General features: G+C 38.2%; 1 protein-coding gene across 2 annotated transcripts; it reads right to left on the reverse strand.

The window, feature by feature from the left end:
• Positions 1-1,609: 1,609 nt before the first annotated feature.
• SNAP23 (synaptosome associated protein 23) lies at positions 1,610-23,304 on the reverse strand. Of its 2 annotated transcripts, none has more exons than XM_048308486.1 (8): positions 23,195-23,304; positions 13,779-13,884; positions 13,146-13,187; positions 11,821-11,869; positions 11,181-11,298; positions 7,617-7,769; positions 6,919-7,063; positions 1,610-4,353 (listed from the first exon to the last, which is right to left on the reverse strand). In XM_048308486.1, the coding sequence occupies exons 2-8, from the start codon at positions 13,833-13,835 to the stop codon at positions 4,288-4,290; spliced, it is 630 nt and encodes a 209-aa protein (XP_048164443.1). In that variant the 5' UTR covers positions 13,836-13,884; positions 23,195-23,304; the 3' UTR covers positions 1,610-4,287. The 2 variants fall into 2 exon arrangements, with proteins under 2 accessions (XP_048164443.1, XP_048164444.1); XM_048308487.1 differs by having other exon boundaries at positions 23,191-23,304.
• Between the last annotated feature and the right edge of the window lie 13 nt (positions 23,305-23,317).

The following is a 23,317-nucleotide window of genomic DNA, read 5'->3' on the forward strand; positions in this document are numbered from 1 at the left end:
TCTTTTTTTCTATTCAACAACAATGTGTAAGAAGAGATGGTAGAGCACAATCGTTGAAAATTATGGAGTTAGCATTGCTATAAAAAAAATATCTTACTACTGTGGGAAGTATTTAATTAAGTCAGTATTTCTTTTCTTGATCACTAGCACATTTAGAAACCTCTCAGTTGCTCACTGTTAGGCTCCTTTGCTGCCTTGGAGTTATGACAGCTATCAAAGCTTTTGCAGAGCAAAATGGAGAAAGCACCATGTAAAATACTGATTGGAATCGAGTTAGTCCTAATTAATTAAACTTGTTCCAGAACAGAGGAAGACTGATTTCTGTTTCAAGGAAAAAATAACTTACTGATGCCCTTACCTGTTTTAACTCACTGCAATGAATGTAACTAAGTCACAGAGTAGAATGCTGTTCTAGATATTTCAGCACTCTGTAACCTATTGATGGTTTTATATTGGGACTTCCTGTTTTCCCTTCTCATCACCCACACCCTACAACAAGTGAAGCTATAAACCAATTTTATTTCCATGCACAATCATGCTTGCAGCTTTTAAATTTTTGATTCACTGAGGTAGAACATTACCCTCGTTAACAATATAAACCATTTATGTATTTTGTTTCAGACCTGTATCACTTGCTCTCCAATTTTCCATTGCAGTAAGACACACATTTCATCCATCTATTCAACCAGCATTTAGACACTGTTTTGCTTCAAGTGCAGCAAAAGTGAATTAGCAACTGCGGGTTATTGTGTGGTGTAAACAGTGAGTTGTTTCACCATATAGCCTTCACAGAGGCGAGTTCTGCAAGTAGCTGTACAAGCAGCATGTGCTGCAGTTCACAGTACAGTTACTGCTGTGCTAAAAGTCTGTCTTTCATCAAGGAGTAGACTAGCTTGAATTTACCAATTATTGTCCTTTAAGCATACCCATGGAACATGTGCTGCCTCCTCATAATAGTTACATAAGCAGGCTGTCCCTAGTTTCTTTACCTAGTTATATAGATAGAGTAGGTATATAGTATGTTAGAAGTACTTCTTCCAAGCTCTTCCCAGGTATGGTAGTCTCTCTTGCAGCTCAGAACTGTTGCAAGTCAACAAAAGTCTCTATTTCCCCCCATACCTCTTCCCTCTTAAGAGTGTTCTGGGAATCTGAGGCTCTAGCATGAGAGAAAATACAATTTAAATTGCCTCACAAATGAAATTGCATTGGTAGTAGGTTAAATCACTACATTTCATCTACTGGACTTGTTATTTGCTAGGCATCTGTTACCAATACTTAACTAGAAAGTTTTAAGTTATTTTACTTTGTTCCTTTATCATCCTGAAGTATACTCCCATGTATGTCATGGTCTTTCAAAGAAGAGATGGACACAGTTCATAGACTGAATTTAGCAGATGTTGATTTGCAGGAATCAAAAACTAGAGTGTTAAAGACCAAAATATTCCTCTCCTCCCAGCCACACCCATTCTTTTCTTAGCCTTGGGATTTCTGTGAAATAAAAATAGAAGAGGAACTTCCTAGTTGCATAGCAGCAACTAGTTCTGCCAAGTTTTTCAAGGACAGGAAACTAAACAAAGACATTTCTAAGAGAAAATAGTTTTAAAACACATTCCATTATAAAAGTATGTATTTTTTTGTGCATAATATATAGTTTAACAATCAAAAGCAGAAACTGTAAACCTTCATTCTTAATAGCATTCAGACATACAAAGATGTACAAGTGTTGATTTCATACCATAGACATGGAAATTAAGCATCTATTCTATAGACAACAGTAAGACATCAAAGAAGCAAACTGTTTTTGACTAACATAAAGGCACCAACTCCCTCACAGATTTGGCTCTTGCTGCATCAGAAGAGTATTGATACTCCGATAATACTCTAGAGTCTCAGAAATTACTTCCTTGTGTCATATTCATTGCAGTATTACAATTTTGATATACCAATCACAGCATTCTATCAGCCAACATGCTCATTTATTGTTAGAGCTCAGGCAAGTCAAGAACAAGGACTTGCAAGGGCCAGGGAGAAGAAAATTCCAATGTTTGCAATGTCCAAATGCTACAGAGCAGGCTTGCACTGTGTAAGCAGAGTAAGGTAATCACTTCGGTCTTCTGTTCCAGGAGACAATCATAATTAAATAACATGCTTTGCTTTCACAATTAGCAGCAAATATTCCTCAAGTTAATCTAAGGTTTTAAGAAGGAAAAAAGGGCATACAAAGTCCCTATGCAGGTGGCTGTTTGAAGTTTACTACACAACGTTCTTAAAAGTACTTCTTTGCTACTTGTATTTTTAAGCACATAATCTTCATTTACTGATCAGGTAGCTAGTGAACTTTTGAAATTCATTAGCATTCCAACAATTACCGGAAGCTAGACAGGAGCCAACTCACATTACTCAAATATCTAGTCCCCTAAAAATGACTTTACCTTACTCACATAAGGCAAACTGCCACTGGCCTAGTTTTACATGCAGCTGCCCCATCCTTTGGTCAGTTGTTTGTGTTTTTTGTTTGGTTGGGTTTTTGTTTGGTGGGCTGTTGTGGGTTTTTGTGCGTGTGGTTGTTGGTTTTGGTTTTTTTTTCTTTAAATATCAAGTTGTCCTGGGAGTCAACTGAAAATATACTGGTAGTGCTGACTGGATTTCTACTAAAAAGAAAACAGAACACTTAAACACTGTCTTGCATTTCAGTGGATTAGTGTCATCTCTGACTTGGGTTCAATATTAGTGCCTACAGGGTATTTGTGGGCTGCCCTTCAAAAAAGCACCCCATAATGCTAATAGTTTTAATTATTCCTCCAATCAATTTGGTTTGAAGATTTTTGCCATCCAACACTGACTATCACAGGTTAGTCCAAAGCATCGTTTTCAACTTTAAAACAGGCATAATATATTGCTGGGTGGACTTAAAAATATCTAAGTTACTTGCAATTTAATTATTATCAATATTTCAAGAAAATATTTTTATATTACAGTAAAACCAAAATATTTTTCTTCACAGGAGAGTACTTTACCTCACCTGGTCAGAAACTCCTCTATTCTGCAACAGAGTAAGAATATTTTATTTGCAAGCAAGTTGGACATGTAATATTTCCAATTGCCAGTCCCAAAGTCTGCAATAATAAACCAGTCAGGAATCTATTTAGAACTAGTTTATTTAGAACTAGCATACATAAATAGCTACTGCTTCCTCCAGACTTGTGACAAAGAAGTTTCACAATAAGCTTCACTGGGTTTGGTAGGTTTAAGCAGCACCCTCAAAGTCACTGCTGAGAGCAAACTCTGCACCAGATCTCAATCATTATTTTGCACTGGAGAAAGGCATAACCTGAACTCCAGTGAAAACTGGCCAAAAGAGAATAAGATACGGGATGCAAGCAAACTGCATGCTTTTCTGCTCAGCTTCTTCCAGTTCAGATGCATCATTCAAACACTTAAAAGTTAACTTTTAGATGAGGGGTGTAAAATTTTCCATCAAATAAATACTTCGGAGAGATGGTTTTATTTTCTTCTACTCATGTGTGCATGGGGTTTAGATCAGATATATATATATACACAACAAATATTATCAGAACAATGCAGCATGATTAGTCATGGCCTCCAAACCAATGTCAATTTACAGTAAAGAAATGGAAACCTGTATATCCCTCTGGTTATCATTACCTTACAGTTCATGTGCTTAGGAAGTGTTTTAAAGCCCTCAACCCACAAGTTGTAAGTAATGGGCCTCTTCACTTCTGTGATCCACAAATTCAACTCCAAACCAATCATGTGGTTTGGATTGTAAAACTATGGTTAGATGCTAGAGATACAAATCAGACAATGTTCACCTAGTCCCTAGTTTAATGAAGACACTCAACTTATGAGGTATTTCAAACAGTGCAAAGTGCCCTCTCCAACTTTCCACAACTGTGAATTCAGGTTACCCTGCTTGTTCAACTTCAATAAAGGACTGAATTTTCGGTGCAGGAAAATAAAACTTAAAAAAAATAATAAAAAGAAACTGGGAAGAGTAATAAAACATGCAAGAAGATTCTCAAAGCCCTAACACTTGTAGCCCTGAGCAGTGTAAAGAAAGTGAAGGCAGATGAGTAGAAAGAAGTTGGCTGCTTTCTTGGAGTCAAGGCCATGTTTACATGAAGCAATAAAAGAAAACTAATCCCTACAGAAGGGGTACTGCTTCATTTTTCCCAGCCCCTCTTATTTCAGAATAGAAGTCTCACAGATCCATGAATATGGTGGCTTGCAGCTGGAGAGGCTGTCATTGAACAATGACAGCAGGCTTTAATTTTCAATTAGTTTCTTGGCTCTGATGTTGGCTTGCTCAATGCGTTCCCTGTTTGTATCAGCCTGAAAGAGAGAAATTCATAGGTCATTTGCAGACTTGATGCAGAACAATTTAAAAATTCAAACTGACATGAACTTCTGAATTGCCAGGTATCATCACTGTGGTAGAGAGAAGGGGAGCAACTTCTGTATGCTGGAAGTAGTTTTTTTTTTCCCTAGCCAGCATATGCTGTCTATTTTGGCAGAAACAACCAGGAGAAGTAGGTTTTACTCTTTAGCTACTTTTGAAAAGCACCAGCTTGCCTCAGCTGGTCAGGAAGCATGTTAACAAAACAAGGGAATAAAAATTCTCTCCCAGTGTTTAGACATCTTAAGGACCTCTACAGAGCAACAAGGTTGCTCTGAAGTAATAGTCACAACTGGGCCTATAGGCATGAAGTCAGATTTATTCTGCTTAGTGCAAATCTCTAGTTTTCATTCACACCCCCTCCAATGTCCTAGTATTGTAACAACATGGTATTTGTAGGAACAAGCTTTAGATTTTATTATTGTTTAATTTACTATAATAAAGCATCAAAAGTGAGGTCACAGCATCTAGGTTGAACAAGTGTCAAAATATAGTTTTACTGATAGGTATGATAAGGAGTTTATAAGTAATTCCCTAATTATGCAGTGTGCTGTGGGGAATGTGCAGGAAGTATAATAAGCACTAAACTAGCTTCTGCCCTTACCATGAGCAGAACTCCTAAGAAACTCAACCTGTGTCAAGTATTAGCCATTTCACACCTTTGTATTGCAATGGGCTGGGCAAAGGACATTTGAAGTTCAAGTCCTTCCCTTCCTGTTCCCTCCTTCCTGCCTTTTGGGTCAAGGGAAAATGCAGGACAAGAATCTACCATAGAAAAGGGAGACTCTAATCTGTTAACACCACTTTCAAAGCACTAATCTAGTTACTACATCTTCTTCTAAGAAAATGCCAGTAACGTAAGCTTCATTATGGGTTTATTCAGACTAGGAGTCCTGCATAACACTACCAAAAGTCACCCAGTCTAGTCTATTTCCCAGGTGAGTCAGAATCTTTAAAAAAATATAAGTATCAATTCTATTCTGAAGGTAAGCTTAATACTGCTCTTCATTTCTTTACATGATACTGTTGTTTGAAGATTTACAGACATTTGGTTTGGTTTCCATACTGTTCACTACATTTAAGAAGTTATCAGCATAAAAGAATTAATTTAAATATCCTGAGACAAGTTGCCAGTCTCAAAACCAGAACTGCACTTTAATTTTTATTCTGTTCTGTAAAGCAATTCTAACTTGTATACACTGTATTTTAATTAAGTTAGTAATTAAGTTAGTAAGACTTGGTCAGCAAGATTTATTCAAATCACTAAACTAAAACAGCATCAGGCCAAAACAGATGCTTGAATCTACTAGAAACACTATTGCTAAAAACAATAATTCCCACTTGCAGTTTATTTGACCAGGCAGTTTTCAGTCTGCTTTATAAGTTGTAAGAATTTCACACCTCATTTTAAATTCCAAGAAATTTTCTAGTGTACTTTAAACTGTCTGACTTTTTAAACATGGTAATCAGATGTGCAGTTTCAGGGAACAGTGAAGGCATCCTTTCATATAACCATGTTGATTTGCCTTCTCAATACCACAATCCCTTAATTACTAGACAAAACTGAGATGCTGACACAGGTACAACCAGCACTTTTGTCAAACTAGAGGAATTCTGTTCCTTTTGCTTTTAACTCTACTGCACATTTCAATGAGATTTTAAAATTCCCATTTTGTCTTAATACTATAATTTCACAGTAATCCATGTTCACTTCTACGTTTTGAAATCTTTAATATACACTATTCATTAAAGCTTTTGCTTCCTTTCTCAACCAGGAATGCCTATAAAATAACTTCTACTCATTTCAGAATATGGGCATTTCTAAAATAGGCTTAATATTCTCATTAAGCTGCCCTTTGAAAGAAACCTCCCCAAAACATTTATATATGCTTAATCTGGTTGGAGAAGCTAACACTTAAGTAATAAATTATATTAAAAAAGAAAGTTACTATTACTAACTTCATGTGCAGATGAGGGCAGACCATTTCCCTGTGCACCTACAAACGCCCTGTCTACCTACAAATTCCAAAGTCTCCCCAGCCCCAATACTAATTCATCCACAAGAATCAGGGCAATGAATTACCTGTGTTTTACTTTACCTTCATTACAGTGACTTTTTAGGAATTCCAGAAGAGCCTTGCTATTGTTAAAACTACCTATTCCCTGCCACAAGAAAAAAAAATCCCTGCAAACAACAAAACTCCAGGTATACCTCCGGTAAATGTTTGTCCTTTTGATACCATGAAGTTCATTAGTTTTCAGAGTAAGTAGTAATCTGTGCTGTGTATTTAGGTTTCCTGACACTCAAGCATTTGAATTTTAAGATATGTACCATATATATATATATCTCAAGGTATATCTCTTCAAACCACTGCAACCTAGAGGATGGTATAATCTTACCACATATTTGCTGTAAATACAGATAGGACAGTGAGCACATTCCTAATAACCTCTCAGTTACAACCTCTGAACTGAAAGCAGAGAACAGCTTTGATGCTTACCTTTACATTTATCCGGTCTATTTGCTTATTCTGGGCATCAATCTCATTGCCCATATCCAAAGCCATGTTTTTCAAATTCCCAAGAATGTTTCCAACTTGAGCAAGATTTTCATCCATTTCATCTTCTCTGGCATCATTGGTTATCCTGTTCAAATAATTAAGACAATGTTTCAAGAATCAAGAATTTGCTTTTATCTAGCCCAGATTTACTCTAATAGAACTTGTTTGTTTGTTGCACAGTATATTAAAACCAAGGTATGCTTTTCCCCTTTTATGATTTCCTGTATTCCAAGCAAGCATCCACCAAAAAGAGTGCTAAGCTAGCCACTACTACAAAAATAGCCTTAAAAATTAATATAGTTACCAGAAGTTTAAGACATGAGTTTCTCTCAAATATACTTTATGACAGTAATATTTTTAACAGTCCCCTCAATAACTGACTTCTAAGCTCTAACATTCTCACATCCAGAAACAGACTGACAATACCACCACTATGTAAAAAAACCAGAAATGTAAGATGAGCACTACAATACTGAAAGTGTAGGTGTCTGCCGTCTCCTCTCCAAGAAGTAACAATTCCTTCAAACAATAATAAAAAATTTACTATTTAGCAACTTCACCTAAAATGCATCTGAAAGAAGCTGACAACTTGTAATAGGATTTGTGCCTTTGAGATGGAGGAATATGAACAGGCAAACCTTGTAATATATCCACCACTTGGTCCTCCAGAAGTCTGAGGCTGCTGCCGATTTATACTTCTTGGTTGCATGGATATTACATGATCTGCTGAGTTCTCCGTTCCATCTCCCCAGGTTGTTCTGTATGCTTTGCTGGCCTCAAAGTTCTTTGTCCTACTCCATAAAAATAAAAAATCTTAACCACTACATCAGAAATATGGCTTCCTGACTGAAATTCAGTATAAATCTAGAATTTTCAGGAACATTTATTCAGGAACATAGATTAAATTTTGTACAGATAAAGCTTTGTCTATATAATACAATTTCTTGTATCTTGATAGTACAAACACAACTGAGTTACTTTCAGGACAGTGATAACTTTGGTCTTAAAAGTGTTAATACAAGAACAGTAATTTCCTTAAAGCAGTACTTCACCAGAAGACAGAAGCTTATGACAGTAACAGGAAAGCTTACCCTGTCATAAAATAGAGTTGCACTTACAACAGGAATTAATCTAGAGTCAAGATTAGTTATCTTTCAGGAAGAAATGAAGATGAATGCAAAAACTCCCTCAAATACCTATACTATGCAAGAAAACCATTAATTGTGACTTTTTTTTATCAAACATAAAAATTACTTGGCAATAGAAAAAGTTAATGTTTCTCATGTTAACTTCGATTATGAAATAATATTAATAATGTTTAAATAGCTCTTTCATTCTGCAATTCAATTGTACTAACTCCATTAAATCAACAAACCAACTTACCATTACACCTTTACCATGTAATTCATAGAAGAAAAAAAAAAAAATACAGCATCACACAAAGCAATATCAAGAATCACAGAGCCACAAAAGCAAGAGGGGAAGACAACCTAACAAAATAAACTTATCTAAACTGGGGTCTGTTCTCATGAGTCCTAAAGAACCTATTTTGAGAATATTCTCATGTTCACCTTGTTTTGTGGCATTTTCACGTTTAAGCTAGACAATCCAGACACTGCCATTTTTCTGCTTCTTTAGACACCTGTGAAGGGAAATCTGTAGTGTCTTTCAGTACATCTAACTCTGCAATCACAGGCAGTCAATTTCTAGAGATATAGTGCCTTTCAGTAACCCAGATGTTATACGTTTGAAGAGTTGTGAAATTTACTGGATGAAAAAATATTCCCCCTCATTCTACTGCTGTTTATGTATTCAGTATGGGAAATTATGTCTTATAGGTCAGATGTTACAAAAAGTAATCTAGAATGAATATATCAAGGGGAAAAAATAGAATAATTTCTCAGTTCATAATGGAAATGTAGCACCCAACAAATCCTAAAGAAACTTAAACTAGTCAATTCTAGCTCCTTGTACATACACAGGCTTAAAGAGCTCACCAGATTTACTGCAGCTAGATTGAGTATGATATTTTAATATCATTTATACTAAAGCCATAACAGCAAGAGATCTTTGCATGATTTTCTTCTGGAGAAGCAAAGTCTTAGGTGCCAGAGGCAACTGTGAGGACTTTATTAACAAAAACCAAGCTACCTGAAGACTAGTTGCACATGTGAAGTAGACAGCTAGAAACAAAATTATTGTTCAAAGTAAGCACAGTTTGGAAAAAAACTTCTCACCACCTGTTTTTAAGACCTGTTTTTCAAATTTCTATACATTCACATTTCTCAAATTTTATTTCTGCAAAACTAAGGTGATTTACACAACCTGTCAAACCAGCAAAGGCTCAAGCAGTTGTTTCACCATTTCCACAGCTAATAATCCCCTCTGTAGTAATGGACATTTTCTATTCACATCAGTATTACAAAACATCACAGTCACAAGGAGAACCGCATGCAGACAGACATCATGCACATGCAAGCACAAATGCAATAGAAACATCACTTCAGATAGCTGGTTAAATATGCATCTGCACTACTAACACTGACCTTGTCCTAAAATCCACTTTCACCAGTTTAAGTGAATACAGCTTCTTATCCTAGTCTTCATTTTTAGAAAGCAAGCATCAGTGTTAGGAGAGAATGGAGAAGAAAGAGTAGTAAAGATCAACAAAAAGGTAAATTGTTATTAATACATAGATTGCATTACAGAACTGCCAGTATTCTGTGTTTTCACAAAGCTTTTATAAATAATCTAAGCCTAGGAGAAATAAAAAAAATCCAATAATTCAGCAAGTGTTCTGATTTAGCTTATTTAGCATTACACTTTTATGAAAATTATGAAAAGCTGTGGAGGTAACTGGTTGACAAATCTGACATTGACAAAAAGGTTGGTGTAGCAGTAGATATATGAAAGACACTCACTCTTCTTCGCTGCCCTCTACTTACCCATTTTTTTCCTGTACATTACTGTCCAGTTTGGTACACAACTATTTCTGTTCTCGTTATCTGTGTACTTGGAGTGCCACAAGAGTTCATAAATTCTGAGCTTGCTCAGTGTCAATAAGCTGCTTAGCTTCAGTGAAATAAGACTATCAACTACAGAAAACAAAGACTGAGTGTGTCAAAATGCTCAAAGTCCACCAGCTTGATCCAACTAATATAAACCAGTAAGCACACCTATCCAGAGGCCAGGATGTCTGCATTTTCAAGGCACTAAAGCACTAAGATTTTCAGCCTTAGAAGTCACATTCATATCTTTCCTAAATGATCCTCAAAGTACTATTCTGTTGGTGAAGTAGACTCAGCCACTCCAAGGAATTTTTACCTGAAGTTCTGCTACTTCTTCACTGAATGATATTTTTGCTCATGCTAAAGAGCAAACACCAACAAACACACACTAATCACTTCAGTCACCATACTCAATTTATGTCTCCTTCATTTGGAAGGGCTATGATCACATCCAATTCACACAATTTGGTAATTTATTGCTTAAAGGTAAAGCTAGGACACCATCAAAAATAATTCTGATCATTGTTCAGTCTGTTTACATGTTTAAAAGTGCAAATCAAGTGCCATACTAAATATTAGATTACTTAACTGACTTAGATATGGCAGCCTTAACACTGATGTTATAAAGGTACTGTGAAGAAGGTCTGCAAGAATTTATGTAGTCACTAGTAAAAAGATTATAGCTTTAACACCAGTGTCTGTTCTGTCCTATTCTCACCCTCCCTAAACTATGCATATTTTTCAAATGCTTAGAGAACCAATATTAATTTCCTTCTCCAAAACATAAATTGTCTTGCTTTTAAATTAGTACAAAAGCACTGTTGCAAAAAAATTATTTTTGGAAACAAATTTCCAACAGACAGGCACTTACATATAGCTATTTGCAGTCCAATTTGGTCTCATCTGCATGGACATTGATAGTTTTCTACTAAATAGAAGCTTTAAGGAGATTAGGGCAGGATGCTATATAGCAGCTATATTTACAGTAAAAGGGGCACAATGTATGGTTAGATACAAGTAGGCTTCAGTTACTCTCATAGAATTTTAAAGGGATGCAGCTCTACAAACCAAAACAATCAACTTTGTTAGAGATTCAGTGTTTTTTAATTAGCTCTTTTATTAGTGAATGTCTCCTGGTATAGTTGCTATTGGGAATATTCTAGAACTCCAGACCCAAGTACCAATATAACTGACCTGTTACAAGGACAGACACAGAGCCCACAACATTTGTTGAGCTCTGTCAGTGTCTTCTCAGCTTCTCTCATGTCCTTATTTATCTGGTCCATGCCTTCTTCTATACGATTTAGTTGTTCTAGAAGAGAAACAAGTAACCTGAATAAACATGGATTGAAGGAAGGTGGGGGGGGGGGGGAAATCAATATTTCTTTAAAGCAGGAACAAGTTTCAGTTCTATCTTTATACCAAGACTAGTGACCTTTCTCTTTCCTGCCTTCTAAGATTTTTTTTTTAATTTTTAAGAAAGATATTCAGTGAGAGGTTTTGTTCACTGTATTACAAATATTTTTCCTATTCTTAGAGTAGCATTTCTGTTGCTACTTTTAGAATAAATGCAGATAGTTACATTCACGTGATGGTGGAAAGAAGCAGCTTCTGTAGCAGAGCTGTATTACATTGTAACTATCATTACCTCTCAACTACTTTAAAACCTCTTTCCAATACCACAAACACACAGGAATAACCATCTAGGAAATCTCATTTTCATCTAAATCTTTAATAATAAACCTTTAGTTTCAGCAACAACTCTTGTATGATAATCCTTTTCTTACACTGATTACATTCTAATATCAATTCTTAGTGTTAGGGAAGAACTTACCTCCTTGTTCATCCAGCATGGTAATAGTTTTGATGCCAACATCCTGGGACTGCAGAAAGAAATTTAGTTGCAGATATAAAACAAGATTGCAGTGCAAAATCAGAAGGTCTGCATATTAAATTTGATAATCCAACCAAGTTTACAATAAGACACTGTGCTTGAAATAACCTCTGTAGTAAAGCTATTATAAGTCTCAAATTATAACCTATGTTAGGCTGAAAAGCATCTCACCTGTTACACTATCTCAATTAGTGGGGTTTTTATGGTGTTTTTGTGAGGGTTTTTTTACATTACGACAAGATGATAAAATTTATTGTAATACTCAGACTGAACTGTGATAATGTCTAGCTAGAAAAGTAAACCTAGCTGTGCTTCATTTTGAGAAGTGATACTGGTTCATTCATCCCTACATCCTTCAAGAGGACTGACAAGGCCTTTAGTCCTGGAAGCCAGAATAAAAGAAAGAAAAGCAAAGCCTGCAAAACCACTCCTAAGAATTCAGCAGTGAGGAATATACTACAGCAGAGCTCTTTGCTGGCCCAGAGTCTTGGATCTAGCATGCAAGTTGCACCCATGCTGCATAGAATGGCAGCATAGAATGAATCATCAAACTACAATACCAAGAGAAATTATGTTGGCCCATGACATGTACTTAACATTTGTGTGTGAGAGGTATTCATCAGGCTGTGGTGATTCAAATGCCTCACTGATAACAGCAGCATCTTCAGCAAGCCGTAACTGTGTAGAGGAGTAGATTCCTCATACAACTTCACTTCAATAAACCCAAAATACAGATTTGTTTCAAGTCATGTAAAAGGGTGTCAAGAGTTTCATTATCAGCCCTAACTACAGTTAAAGCCAATTAACAGACTGTAAGAAGGTGTATGTAGAATTACTTGTTTAGAACCAAGAGTAGTCCTACCCTACTACCCTACCCGAGCCCTACTGTCCTCATAGTGAAACATTCCCACACTGTTCACAAACTAAGCTAAAAGACAAATGAAAGATGTTATGAATAGCAAATTATGCAGCAGCCAAAGACATAACAGACCAACAGAAGACTTTTTACAACTAATCTGGAGCATCTGGAGATTAGACCATTTTGCTTAAGAGGTAAAAAGGATATTGATTCTTCGGTAATGTGATATAATGTGAAAATCATGAAGGTTATGTCATTCTAATGCTACTACTGAATTAAAGCAGCAACTTTTAATGATGAAGTGTATGTGCCTTGAGAAAGACAAAAAACTGTTTAAAATCACTTTGTGACAGTTAACATGCTGCTTTTTATGCTTAATCCAGAGAATTTAAAAGCTTTTCCTTACCTCAATGGCCAAGCCAAGAATCCTCCTTGTGCTTTCCAAAGACTAGAAAAAGAATTTTAAAATGAGTGCATTAATTAGTTATATACACCACAGTGCCTGAAAAGTCTTCTTTGCCACTTCATTGTAGCAAGGCAATAGTATACAAAGGTTCATCACCTTGTCTATATTTAATACATGCTACAACACGCTCATAGTGGCAGCACATCAGTTTTTCTTGGTTTTTAGTCCTTGCTATTATTTTTCTTATCCCATTGGAAAGTCATTATAAAAGATGACATATTAAAATGAATTTTAGTGAAATAAGAAAGCCATGAAGTATATAAATATGATTAACAATGCTGTAGGTACCCAAACACCATCATATCAGTAATCAAGACTGGGTGATCAGTCACCCAGTTAAGTCACTCACTTAAGTCACTCACTTAAGTAAGTGACTTTCAAATTCAGAAGTCAAAATTCATTCTTATTTTTAGGAGTAGTCTTCACTCCAGTATTTACCAAGTAAAGTGAAAATTTAAAACATTCAGCTATAACCTTACAGAATCACTATCCTGGTCTGTCCTTATTTTTAAAAGACATTCTAATCTTTTCAGACGAGTACTGTAATCCCAGATGTCTTCCTGTAATAGTTACCTCATCAGTGACCTGGTTGGCCCTCAGCTGAATTTCTTCAGGTGATAGCTCATCCATGATGAGGAAGAACTACTTGTAAGCAATCACGTTAAAGAGAACCTTCCCCCTGTAATAAGATACCAAGTAAGCATCACAATTATCCTTTCATCAGTATTTTGAGTTGAAACTAGAAGACAGTTCAAAGAATGAGAGCCTATACATTTAATTCTGCTCAGTAAAACATCTCATTAGGACTAGAAGACACTAAAATAATTATTCAGCTGAGATGACCTAACTGAGGAGCTAAAAGAAATATAGGAACAATCAGTATATGAAGCAGTTTTCTTTCCAAGATTTAGCTTCCTAAACATTTTTTTAAAAATTCTATTGTTAGTTAGGTAAAAAACAGGAAATAAGGTCTTAAAATAGCAAGCTTCTCCATGCTAGAAAAAAACATTGGTTTGCCCAGTAATCTAGAAATAAATCCATTAAGACATTTAAGTTACTAGCATAAACTTTAAGTGTTCTTCCATTTCCATTGCAGAATTTCAATAGTCAGAAAAAGGGGAAACATTCTCAGATGAAACACTACCTAAAATGATCCAGTAACACTCTAGAAATGGTTGTTGTTATTGCATGGTGAATTCCTCAAATGCAAAAGAACCTGCAAAGGTTTTAACTGGTATGTTGCAACTGTAGCAAAGGTTTTCTCATCTACCTTTCTCATAATAAACATAAGGTCATAACTGAAGTCCCGACACACCATGATTTACCTTTTGCTATAAACAGAAGAGATATATTTTGCCTAAAGATATGAAATGAAAAAGCAATCGCATCAATCCCATAAATAACCTATCAGAGACGGGTCTTTCAGAGCTAAGAATCTGCATTTTTGTTGGAGGAATGGTATTAAAGCCAGCACTCCTAGCAATGGGAAAACAGAGCTCACAGGCTATACAAGAATTTAATGAGATAGCACATAAGCTGAGACTTAAGAGGATATTTTTCCCCAAAGAATTTTCCCCCTTAACTTTAAACTAATCCTTGACCTTTCACATGAGTAGCTTCCAGTTAAGTTCATGTTACCAACGAATATAGTTCCAAACATCCTGCTTGACTTGATCCATTTTCCCCTACAAGATCAGTATTTTAGAATATATAACATACGTAATTGCTCCTAGGAGGGTAAATTTAGGCAGATTTTCCCAGCTGTTACCCCACAGCTCTTCACAGGAAGTGTGCATAACTCTGATAGTGAACTGAAATCAAGACACCTAAATCCCTTACAGCTGAAGTACTTCAGGATTTAAAGAATATTTCAGCAGGTTTGATCTTCAGCACCTAGCATAACCTGAGACTGTGGCTCTAGGAGATTTTTCTAAAGTAGATGTCAATGCAAGTTAGTTTTTGCTAACATTAAAAAAAAAAAAAAAAAAAAAAAAAAAAAAAAAAAAAAAAAAATCAAGATATTCTCACACAAGGCTTCTAAATAACTGTTTGCAGTAGTCCAATTTCAGTGTATAATCAGAGGAATACCTTTTCATTCACAAGCTTAAGGCTTTCATGAGGTTTATTTTGGGCAGTTCCAGCTTTGAATTTGGGAACACCCTTCAAGCTGATTTGCACAGCTAAGGACCAGTAAACCTGGGATAGGGAGGAAAGTACATATTTTCACTGAATTAGATTAAGCAAAGGAAAATGACATCAAGCTGGTTCTTTGGATGAAGATCGTGCACTCACTTAATATTCAGAAATTCTATGAAAATTCAATTATATATTCAGTCGTATCAAACAAGCAGTATCTCAATTACTGCAATTGTTGCAGGCTTGGCAGCCTTTCCCTGCTTTGGGTACCACCATTCAAGTACTGTTGAAGCTGTGAGCCATAAAATACATCTCATCTTGGACATCAGAATGAATATCACATCCCCGCCCTATAACAACTTCTCAAGAGTCCCATTGTAATTGCAGAACAAGGCTGGAAATGCAGCTGTATTCCCAGAGCAACCTGGAGATTTCTTTTTCATTAGCTCAGTGTTCTGCTTCCCCTTGCAGCTGTGGGTTTAGACTACCCAGAATTTCACATACCAGCATAAGCACAACTGCAAGCTGTACAATGTAACCCTACCTTAGAAGCTGTGTTTGAATTACCCAAGAGCCATATTGCAGCCAATGATACACAACACAACAGCTTCTTTGGCTTTTGGGGTGAGAGCATGACAACAGTATTTGTAAACATACATAAGGAGGATTTGTTTATAAAAGAAGTCTTTAAAGGGTAATAAGACTCTTATATTTGAACAATTGCTTGCAAATATATTATACTACTACCTTCATGTCAAGGAGGCATCCAAAACCTGAAGAACGTATATATACTTTTCATCAAAACCTGAGTTTTGTGTTTTATTCAATACTGCCAGAATACTGTCCTGTGCTACTAGAACTACAAGTTCATGGAGAAACCATTGAAAAACAAGCCAGTAGTGAGACTTAAAAAAGGAGAAGAAAGGTGACAACTCCCAAACTAGGAATACTAGGTGATGCAGTTTGGAAGGTAACTTCATGAAGTTATGAATTAACTTTGGTCTGTCATAAATTAACTTCAGGACTGAAGCTCACATATACTCTAGTAAATTAATCATGGGCTTTGCAACTGTGCTTTTATTAATAAAATCCTATGAAAGACAATGCCATGTGAAATATGATAGTAATTACATGAAGAGACACAGCAATCACATGAAGAGCTACTTCATGTAGTATTAGCTACCAAACTATTCCCCGTCCACTTTGTCCTATTCATGTTAGCTGACAAAGGAACGTGCAATCCACTTTTGATACAAGTAAGTCAGCAGTAACATACTAAACCAGAAAGCATCTGCTTACATCTGACATCAGACAATGGCTTGAAAACACAAGTATTTGCCACCAAATCCCAGAATACGTCAGGCTGGAAGGGACCACAGTGGGTCATTTGGTCCAACCTCTCTGCTCAAGCAGGGTCATTCCAGAGCACACGGCACAGGATTACATCCAGATGGCTCTGGACTATCTCCAGTGAGGGAGACTCCACAACCTCTCTGGGCAGCCTGTTCCAGTGCATGGCCCCCAGAACAGTAAAGAAGCTTTCTCCATGTTCAGGTGGAACTTCCTGTGCATCTGTTTCTGCCCGTTGCCTCTTGTCCTGTTGCTTGGCACAACTGAGCAGAGCCTGGCTCCATCCTCTGACACCCTCCCTTCAGATACTGATTGACATCGATGAGTCCCCTCTCAGTTGTCTCTTTTCAAGGCTGAACAGGCCCAGCTCCCTCAGTCCTTCCTCACAAAATAGATGCTCCAGTTGGCCATTCATCCTCACTGCACTCCACTGGACCCACTCCAGGAGCTCCATGTCTCTCTTGTACTGAGGAGCCCAGAATGGGACACAGCACTCCAGATTTGGCCTCCTCACCAGGGCTGAGTAGAGCAGAATCACCTCCCTGCACCTGCTGGCAATGCTCTTCCTAGTGCACCCCAGGACACCATTGGCCTTCTTGGCCACATGGACACTGCTGGCTCAGGGACAGCTTGTTGTCCACCAGGACCTGCAGGTCTCTCCTGGCAGAGCTGCTCTCCAGCAGGTCGGCCCTCAGCCTGTGCTGGTGCCTGGGGTTGTTCTTCCCCAGGTGCAGGACCCTGCATTTGCCTTTGCTGGATTTCAGACAGTTCTTCCCTGCCCATCTCTCCAACCTGTCAAGGTCCTTCTGAAGGGCAACACAGTACTCTGAAATCTCAGCCACTCCTCCCAGCTTGGTGTCATCAGCAAACCAGTTCCAACAGCTGACAGACAGGCTTTGTGTTCCCCTAGCTTGCTCATATCTTCTTGAATAGCTCCACTGCCAGCCAGCAAGAAGTTCTACAAAACACACAGCATTCCACCTACTTTCGCCCTAAATCAATAGTATTTGGTCTTGAAACTGTTTATAAATTGACCTAACAATGAAGAAATCCAGCTTCAAGATGCGGAGGAAAAACCCTTCCAACACAACAGACACAGAGGGGAAAAAAAAGTTACTTTGAGGATTCTTCAAAGCTGAGGTATGCCTGTGCTTATCTTCTGATACTCATATTTGGACACCTGGAGTGTTTTGCCTCTTGTGAGATGAAACCATAATTTAAAGTGATGTCTCATATAATTGCTAGGATAAATGACCCATGTGTGAGTAAGCTAAGTAACACCATTCAAAACACTTGGTTAAGAGAAATGTTCTGACAACCTTTTATCATAGATAAAGGGTTCAGCTATTTGCTGAACTTTTCCAATTATTTCTTGAGGTCTTACATCACTGGAAAGTGACAGAACCTTTCTTTTTTTCTCTAGACTTCCCAGTAAGCTTACCCACCTTCACTTTTCAGACGTTGCCACTAGAGTATGTAAAAACAAGACATGTTAAGATTTCCTTCTTAAGACAGGCATAAGAAAGCACGCTCTTTGAATTAGTTTGATTATAATGTCTGTTTAAAGTTGAATATCCAAGCCAAATGCATTAGACTAAAAAAACCCATCATTTTATTTCCGTTAGTTTGCAGCATTGCTTTTGTAAGCAAAGACACAACCTACACAGTAGTTCTGCAGAGGCAAGTAGTGTCATAAGGCAGAACAGAAAAAGACATTCCCTAGGCAATAAAGACTTCTCACCACACAGCAGTTTAAAACATTAAAGAAGAGCACACAACAGTAATTTAAAACAAACAAAACATTTCCAAAATAGGCTGTTTCCAAAGATGTAAATACACACTTGATAGTTGCAGGCCTAATTGGAATAGCTGAACATACCAGGTACCTTTCATGCAAGACACCTCTAAAGAAAATTTAGCACCCAAGATGAGGCCATTTGGATTGAAATAACCCAGCTGTTCCAACAGAACACAGTATACATACATAAAGAAAGGATACTTGTTTCCCCATCTTTCTGCCCAGGAATCATAAAGCATCCTTTGAGGTATCCAGCTCTTATGTTAATGATATATGACAAAACTATTTTATACCCAAGGCATTAAGACTACTCAGTAAAGACAAAATATACAGAGAGAAAAAACTTGATATGGCTAAAGTGTACCTGACGTGTATTTTTGTTATGATAACACTTGCTAAGGCAAGCATTTATTTTAATATTGATGCTCAATGTCTATTTTCTTTGGTTTCCCTCTCCTACCATTTAAAAAATCCTAACCCCAAAATAACCAAAGTAAAAAAAAGACAAAAGTCTAAAAAGATATTTCATAATTATAACAATATTCTGCTATTTTTTTTTAATTTTCTTTCTAGATTGGCAAGTTTTAAACAAGAATCTAATGTGCCTAAATACAAAGCAATGCTCCTTTAAGGAAGGATGTGATGTCAGCTGTATTTACTTTTTGTTATCAGTTCTCTGCAGTTATTTGCTCAGTTAAACACATTTCAGCACAACTCTCCTTCTGCCCCTTTCATAGGAAGGCCTGATACCTACAGATATACAAAACCAAATCTGCTACAAAAATATATTTTCTTGAAGTAACTGGGCTCATTAAACTTTTCTACTAGGAAGCAGACTACAACACATTCACCATCTTAACTATCACTGCCTTATAAAAAGAAAGATTCATTGAGAAACCAGAGCAGCCAGGAAATAAACGCATGGCCTGCAAATCATAAGACCCTGATTTTTACTGCCGTGCTTTATTTTGGAGATGGTGCAGAACAGAAAGTTCTTTGAAATTCCAATTCCAACCTAAAGCTTTAGATCTCTTCACAAGACTATTCATGCTGAGCTAAGCCATCCTGTAAGTTCGCCACTATAACACGTATCATAACTATGACATTGCTGCCCAAGGCAGTTGAGGATGGATTAGGCTTAAGTTACTTCTATCTCCTGAACAAGAGGAAACAAAATTACGTCTGCACAGCCTTTTTCGCATTTACTATCCATTTAGTCATGGCTTCAAAAACCCTAGAAACCTTTCAATTCACTCTATGTGAGGTTGTTAGGCTGGAGAGGACTGAGAAAAAGACAAAGCAAAGGTGATTTTACAGAACTGTTTAAAAACTCAAGATGTTTCTTGCAAAATAATGAGGGACACAACAAGCACTTTTGGGCCGATTTTAGCATGGTGCCAGATCCATGCAAAGCATCACTGGCTTAGTGATCCTAATTTTGTTAATAGAGCAGCTGAAGCATTTTAGTGGGTTCTTTGTCTAACTTGAAAAAACTGGAAGGTGACACAGGCTGATGTGAGCTATGGCTATGTCTGTATTAGCAGTAGGGTGATCCAGAGAGAGTACAGTGCAAGTTTTTGCTTTGGAAAAGCACTGCTCACATTGCCACATTTGAGGTGGATCTGTCACAAGCATGGAGTTCTGTCCCAACCCCAGCTATTGAACTGAGAGCTAAGATCTGCCAAGCCAGAACTTTCACAGTGAGATAGGAGCAAATTCAGGGTTAGTTATACCCACAGTGATCTAGTGTCCGCATGTACATGCCCCCAGGTTGAAATATCTGCTTGTGATCAGAAAGCTAAGGAAGTATCACTTCATCCAACAGCAGTTCACTGGCTGGGTTTCCCGATAAGAGGCACATTCAAACTTTGGCAGAGGCGGGGGGGGAGGTAATAAACCACTTGAATAGAAAGACCCTCAAGATCAAAGTACTGTTGTATGCAGCCAGCAACAATATAATCATCTTTGCCACCCACCTTCCCAGAGCACACTGTAAAAAATGAACATGAAATCTTTCTTTGTTGTCTATCTCATTGGCCTAAGACACTCCACTGCACCACTAAGGGTTCTTCTTGCAAGTGTTTTCATTTTTATTTAGAATTACTTGCCAACTGGAAGCCAGCTATTTATACCAACACATTCAGTTTCCAATGTAAACAAGTTTCAAAAGCCATTACAACAGTGACTTTGCAAGGTATTTTCAAGGTTTTTTTCAATACCAATAATGTTCGGAGATTTATAAGACACTTCCATGGTAATGGAACTATAGTAGGCAAGTCACATGATTTGAATATGCTTTTCTTCAGCACTTAGCTGAGAAGCAATTCTAATGCTTACTATCTCTAGGAAAAAAGAAAACTTAACTCCTTGCTTTATGACAGTCACAGCACATTAAGGCTGTGCTGTCCAAAGCACTCAAAACCCTTACTGATCCTTATGAATTTAAATGAACTGCAGGGTGCCAAAAGGCCTCATAAAGTGGTTGTTCAATTCCAATTACACTGTCCACATCTGGACATGGAAAGGCTGACAAAAGTGATGAGTTTTCTAAAGCCAGACAGGTCTACTTGCACCAGACCAATAAATTGTTTTGGTTGCTGGCACTTTCACAAACCCACCCTGAATAAGATTTTTGTCCTGCATCTCTGGCTGACAAGCAGCAGTTCTGTGCCTCTGACAGGCTGAATGCCTCTCAGAAATTTGTCATATATCCATCACATTTGCTACATATTAAACTAGTTCCTTACTCAGCATCTGAAGGTCCTCTATTTGCACCTACCCCTTTTGCTGTGAAGTCATGCTTTTAATCAATACCACAAACTTCTCTTCCTCCTTCACTGATAACTTGTAAACTGGGGGGGGACAGCTATCCAGTACATTTGCAAGGATGATTGAGAAATACAGCCTATGCCTTCTTACCACAAAGATAGGAACTAGATGATGATACAACCCTGCTGTTGCAGCAACTGACGGAAAGCCAGTATCTCATGAGCTGTATTTTTAGCTGTCAGTGAATTGGTACAGCCTCAGGTGATCATGGATGCTCTCAGTTCCTTCTCTTGTAAAGGGATCTGTTCCCCTCCCTAAAGATGGAACAATTCATAGAACAATATTCTTAGATATGTGAATGTTAAGCATTAATTTTCTGTGCATGCTTGCAAAGGTCACAATTAGACAGTTTATTAGATAGCTTTGTGGTTAGGGATGGAGGGTTTTTTGTTCTCTCAAATTCTTCATATCACTAATACAGAAAAGTTGGCTTTTTAAAATCCTTCTTTAACACAAACAGCTATCCTACTTGCTAGGTAGCTGAAATTCAGCCCAGCTAATGCAGGGTGCCACAAGGTATCAGCACCAGAATGTACTCCTCCAGATGATTATGTCTACAAGATAAATGAATAAAGCATCTGTGACCCTGGAGGAAGGGGCCAGGGCCCACGACCAAGACACTACTCTGCATGCTTCCTGCTTTCTCTTATCAGCTTCCTGAACGCACTGCACAGAGGCGATAGCACAAAGAATAGGCCACCAATGCCACCTCCTCTGTGCTGTGTGTTCAATTCTACACTCATCCCAACAATTCATTTTTGTCCCTGAAAAAGCCTCATGAAACCTCCTCCAAACCAGATACTGGACAATACAAATTCACAGTCAAACTCTGATCCACTTATGGACAGTAACAGATTCCATTTCTCCTAATGACACAAATTGTGCTATATAATATATATATAATAAAATAATATAATAACCTACTTCAAAAACTGCAGAGCAGAGGAAGTCAGGCATATAGACTGGCTACTAGACTGCCAGTAAGCAATAAAGTACTCAAATCAATCAATCAAGCAAGTAACTGACATCACAACAGGCTTTTCCTTTGTCCCTAAACACCTTCCTACATAGTTGTTCCCTCTACAGCAGAGAATCAGGTTTGTTTATGAAGAGGAAGTAAAGCAACACCCTTAGTTCTAAACACTGAGGATCTAGTGCCCTTTTTAGGGGAACAAAAAAACAGTTAGGCAAATAGTCAGAGAGGCTGCACAAATAAATTTCCGAAGTTCCTTTACATCGTTTACTTAAGAGTGTCAAGTCACGTGTTGACTTCACATTGAGTGAAAGAGAAAGAAAGCGAAAAATAAAGCCGACTCGTCAGTAGCTTCCCAGAAGGACACCAAAGACATCGAGACATACAAGTGAGAGAAGCACAAAAAGCACTTCAATGCTTATTATTACATTATTTCTTAATGTTACAGATTAGTCTAAAGGCAGCAGGACAGAATACATAAGTTTAAGAAGACGCAACAAGAGGTGGGTTTTCCCCTGAATTCTACTAACAGCGCAATTCACGGGCTCCCACCATGCAAAGAAAAGCCACCTGGCCATGGCACTGCCGCCCCCGGGCGGGGCGAGCCCACGAGGCCTCCCCGCACGCGGGGGCGGGCGCAGCCCACCGCTGAGGCGGGGGCTCGGAGAACCCGGGCCCAGACCGCCCCATTATCCCGCGCAGCTGATACAGGGCGGCAACCGCAGGGCCAGCGCGGCCAGACCGCGCCAGGCCCGCCTCGCCCCACGGAGGGCCCCCGGCAGCCCCAGCCCGCCCCGCACAGGGCGCTACGCGGCAGCGAGGAGAACACGGACCGGATCAGCCAGCCTGCCGCCCCGCCCGGGGCGCTGCAAGCTGACAAAACCCAACCCGGTACACACCTACCGGCACCGCCGCCGCCGCTCCCTCCCGCCGGGCCGGGCCACCCCTTTAAGCGCTCATGTCCCGCCCGTCCCCGCTGCCCAGCGGCGGCCCGCGCGCGTCACCACCGCCCCCGGAAGCGGGGCC

Source organism: Corvus hawaiiensis, chromosome 6, assembly GCF_020740725.1.
Source record: "Corvus hawaiiensis isolate bCorHaw1 chromosome 6, bCorHaw1.pri.cur, whole genome shotgun sequence".
Lineage (NCBI taxonomy): Eukaryota > Metazoa > Chordata > Aves > Passeriformes > Corvidae > Corvus > Corvus hawaiiensis.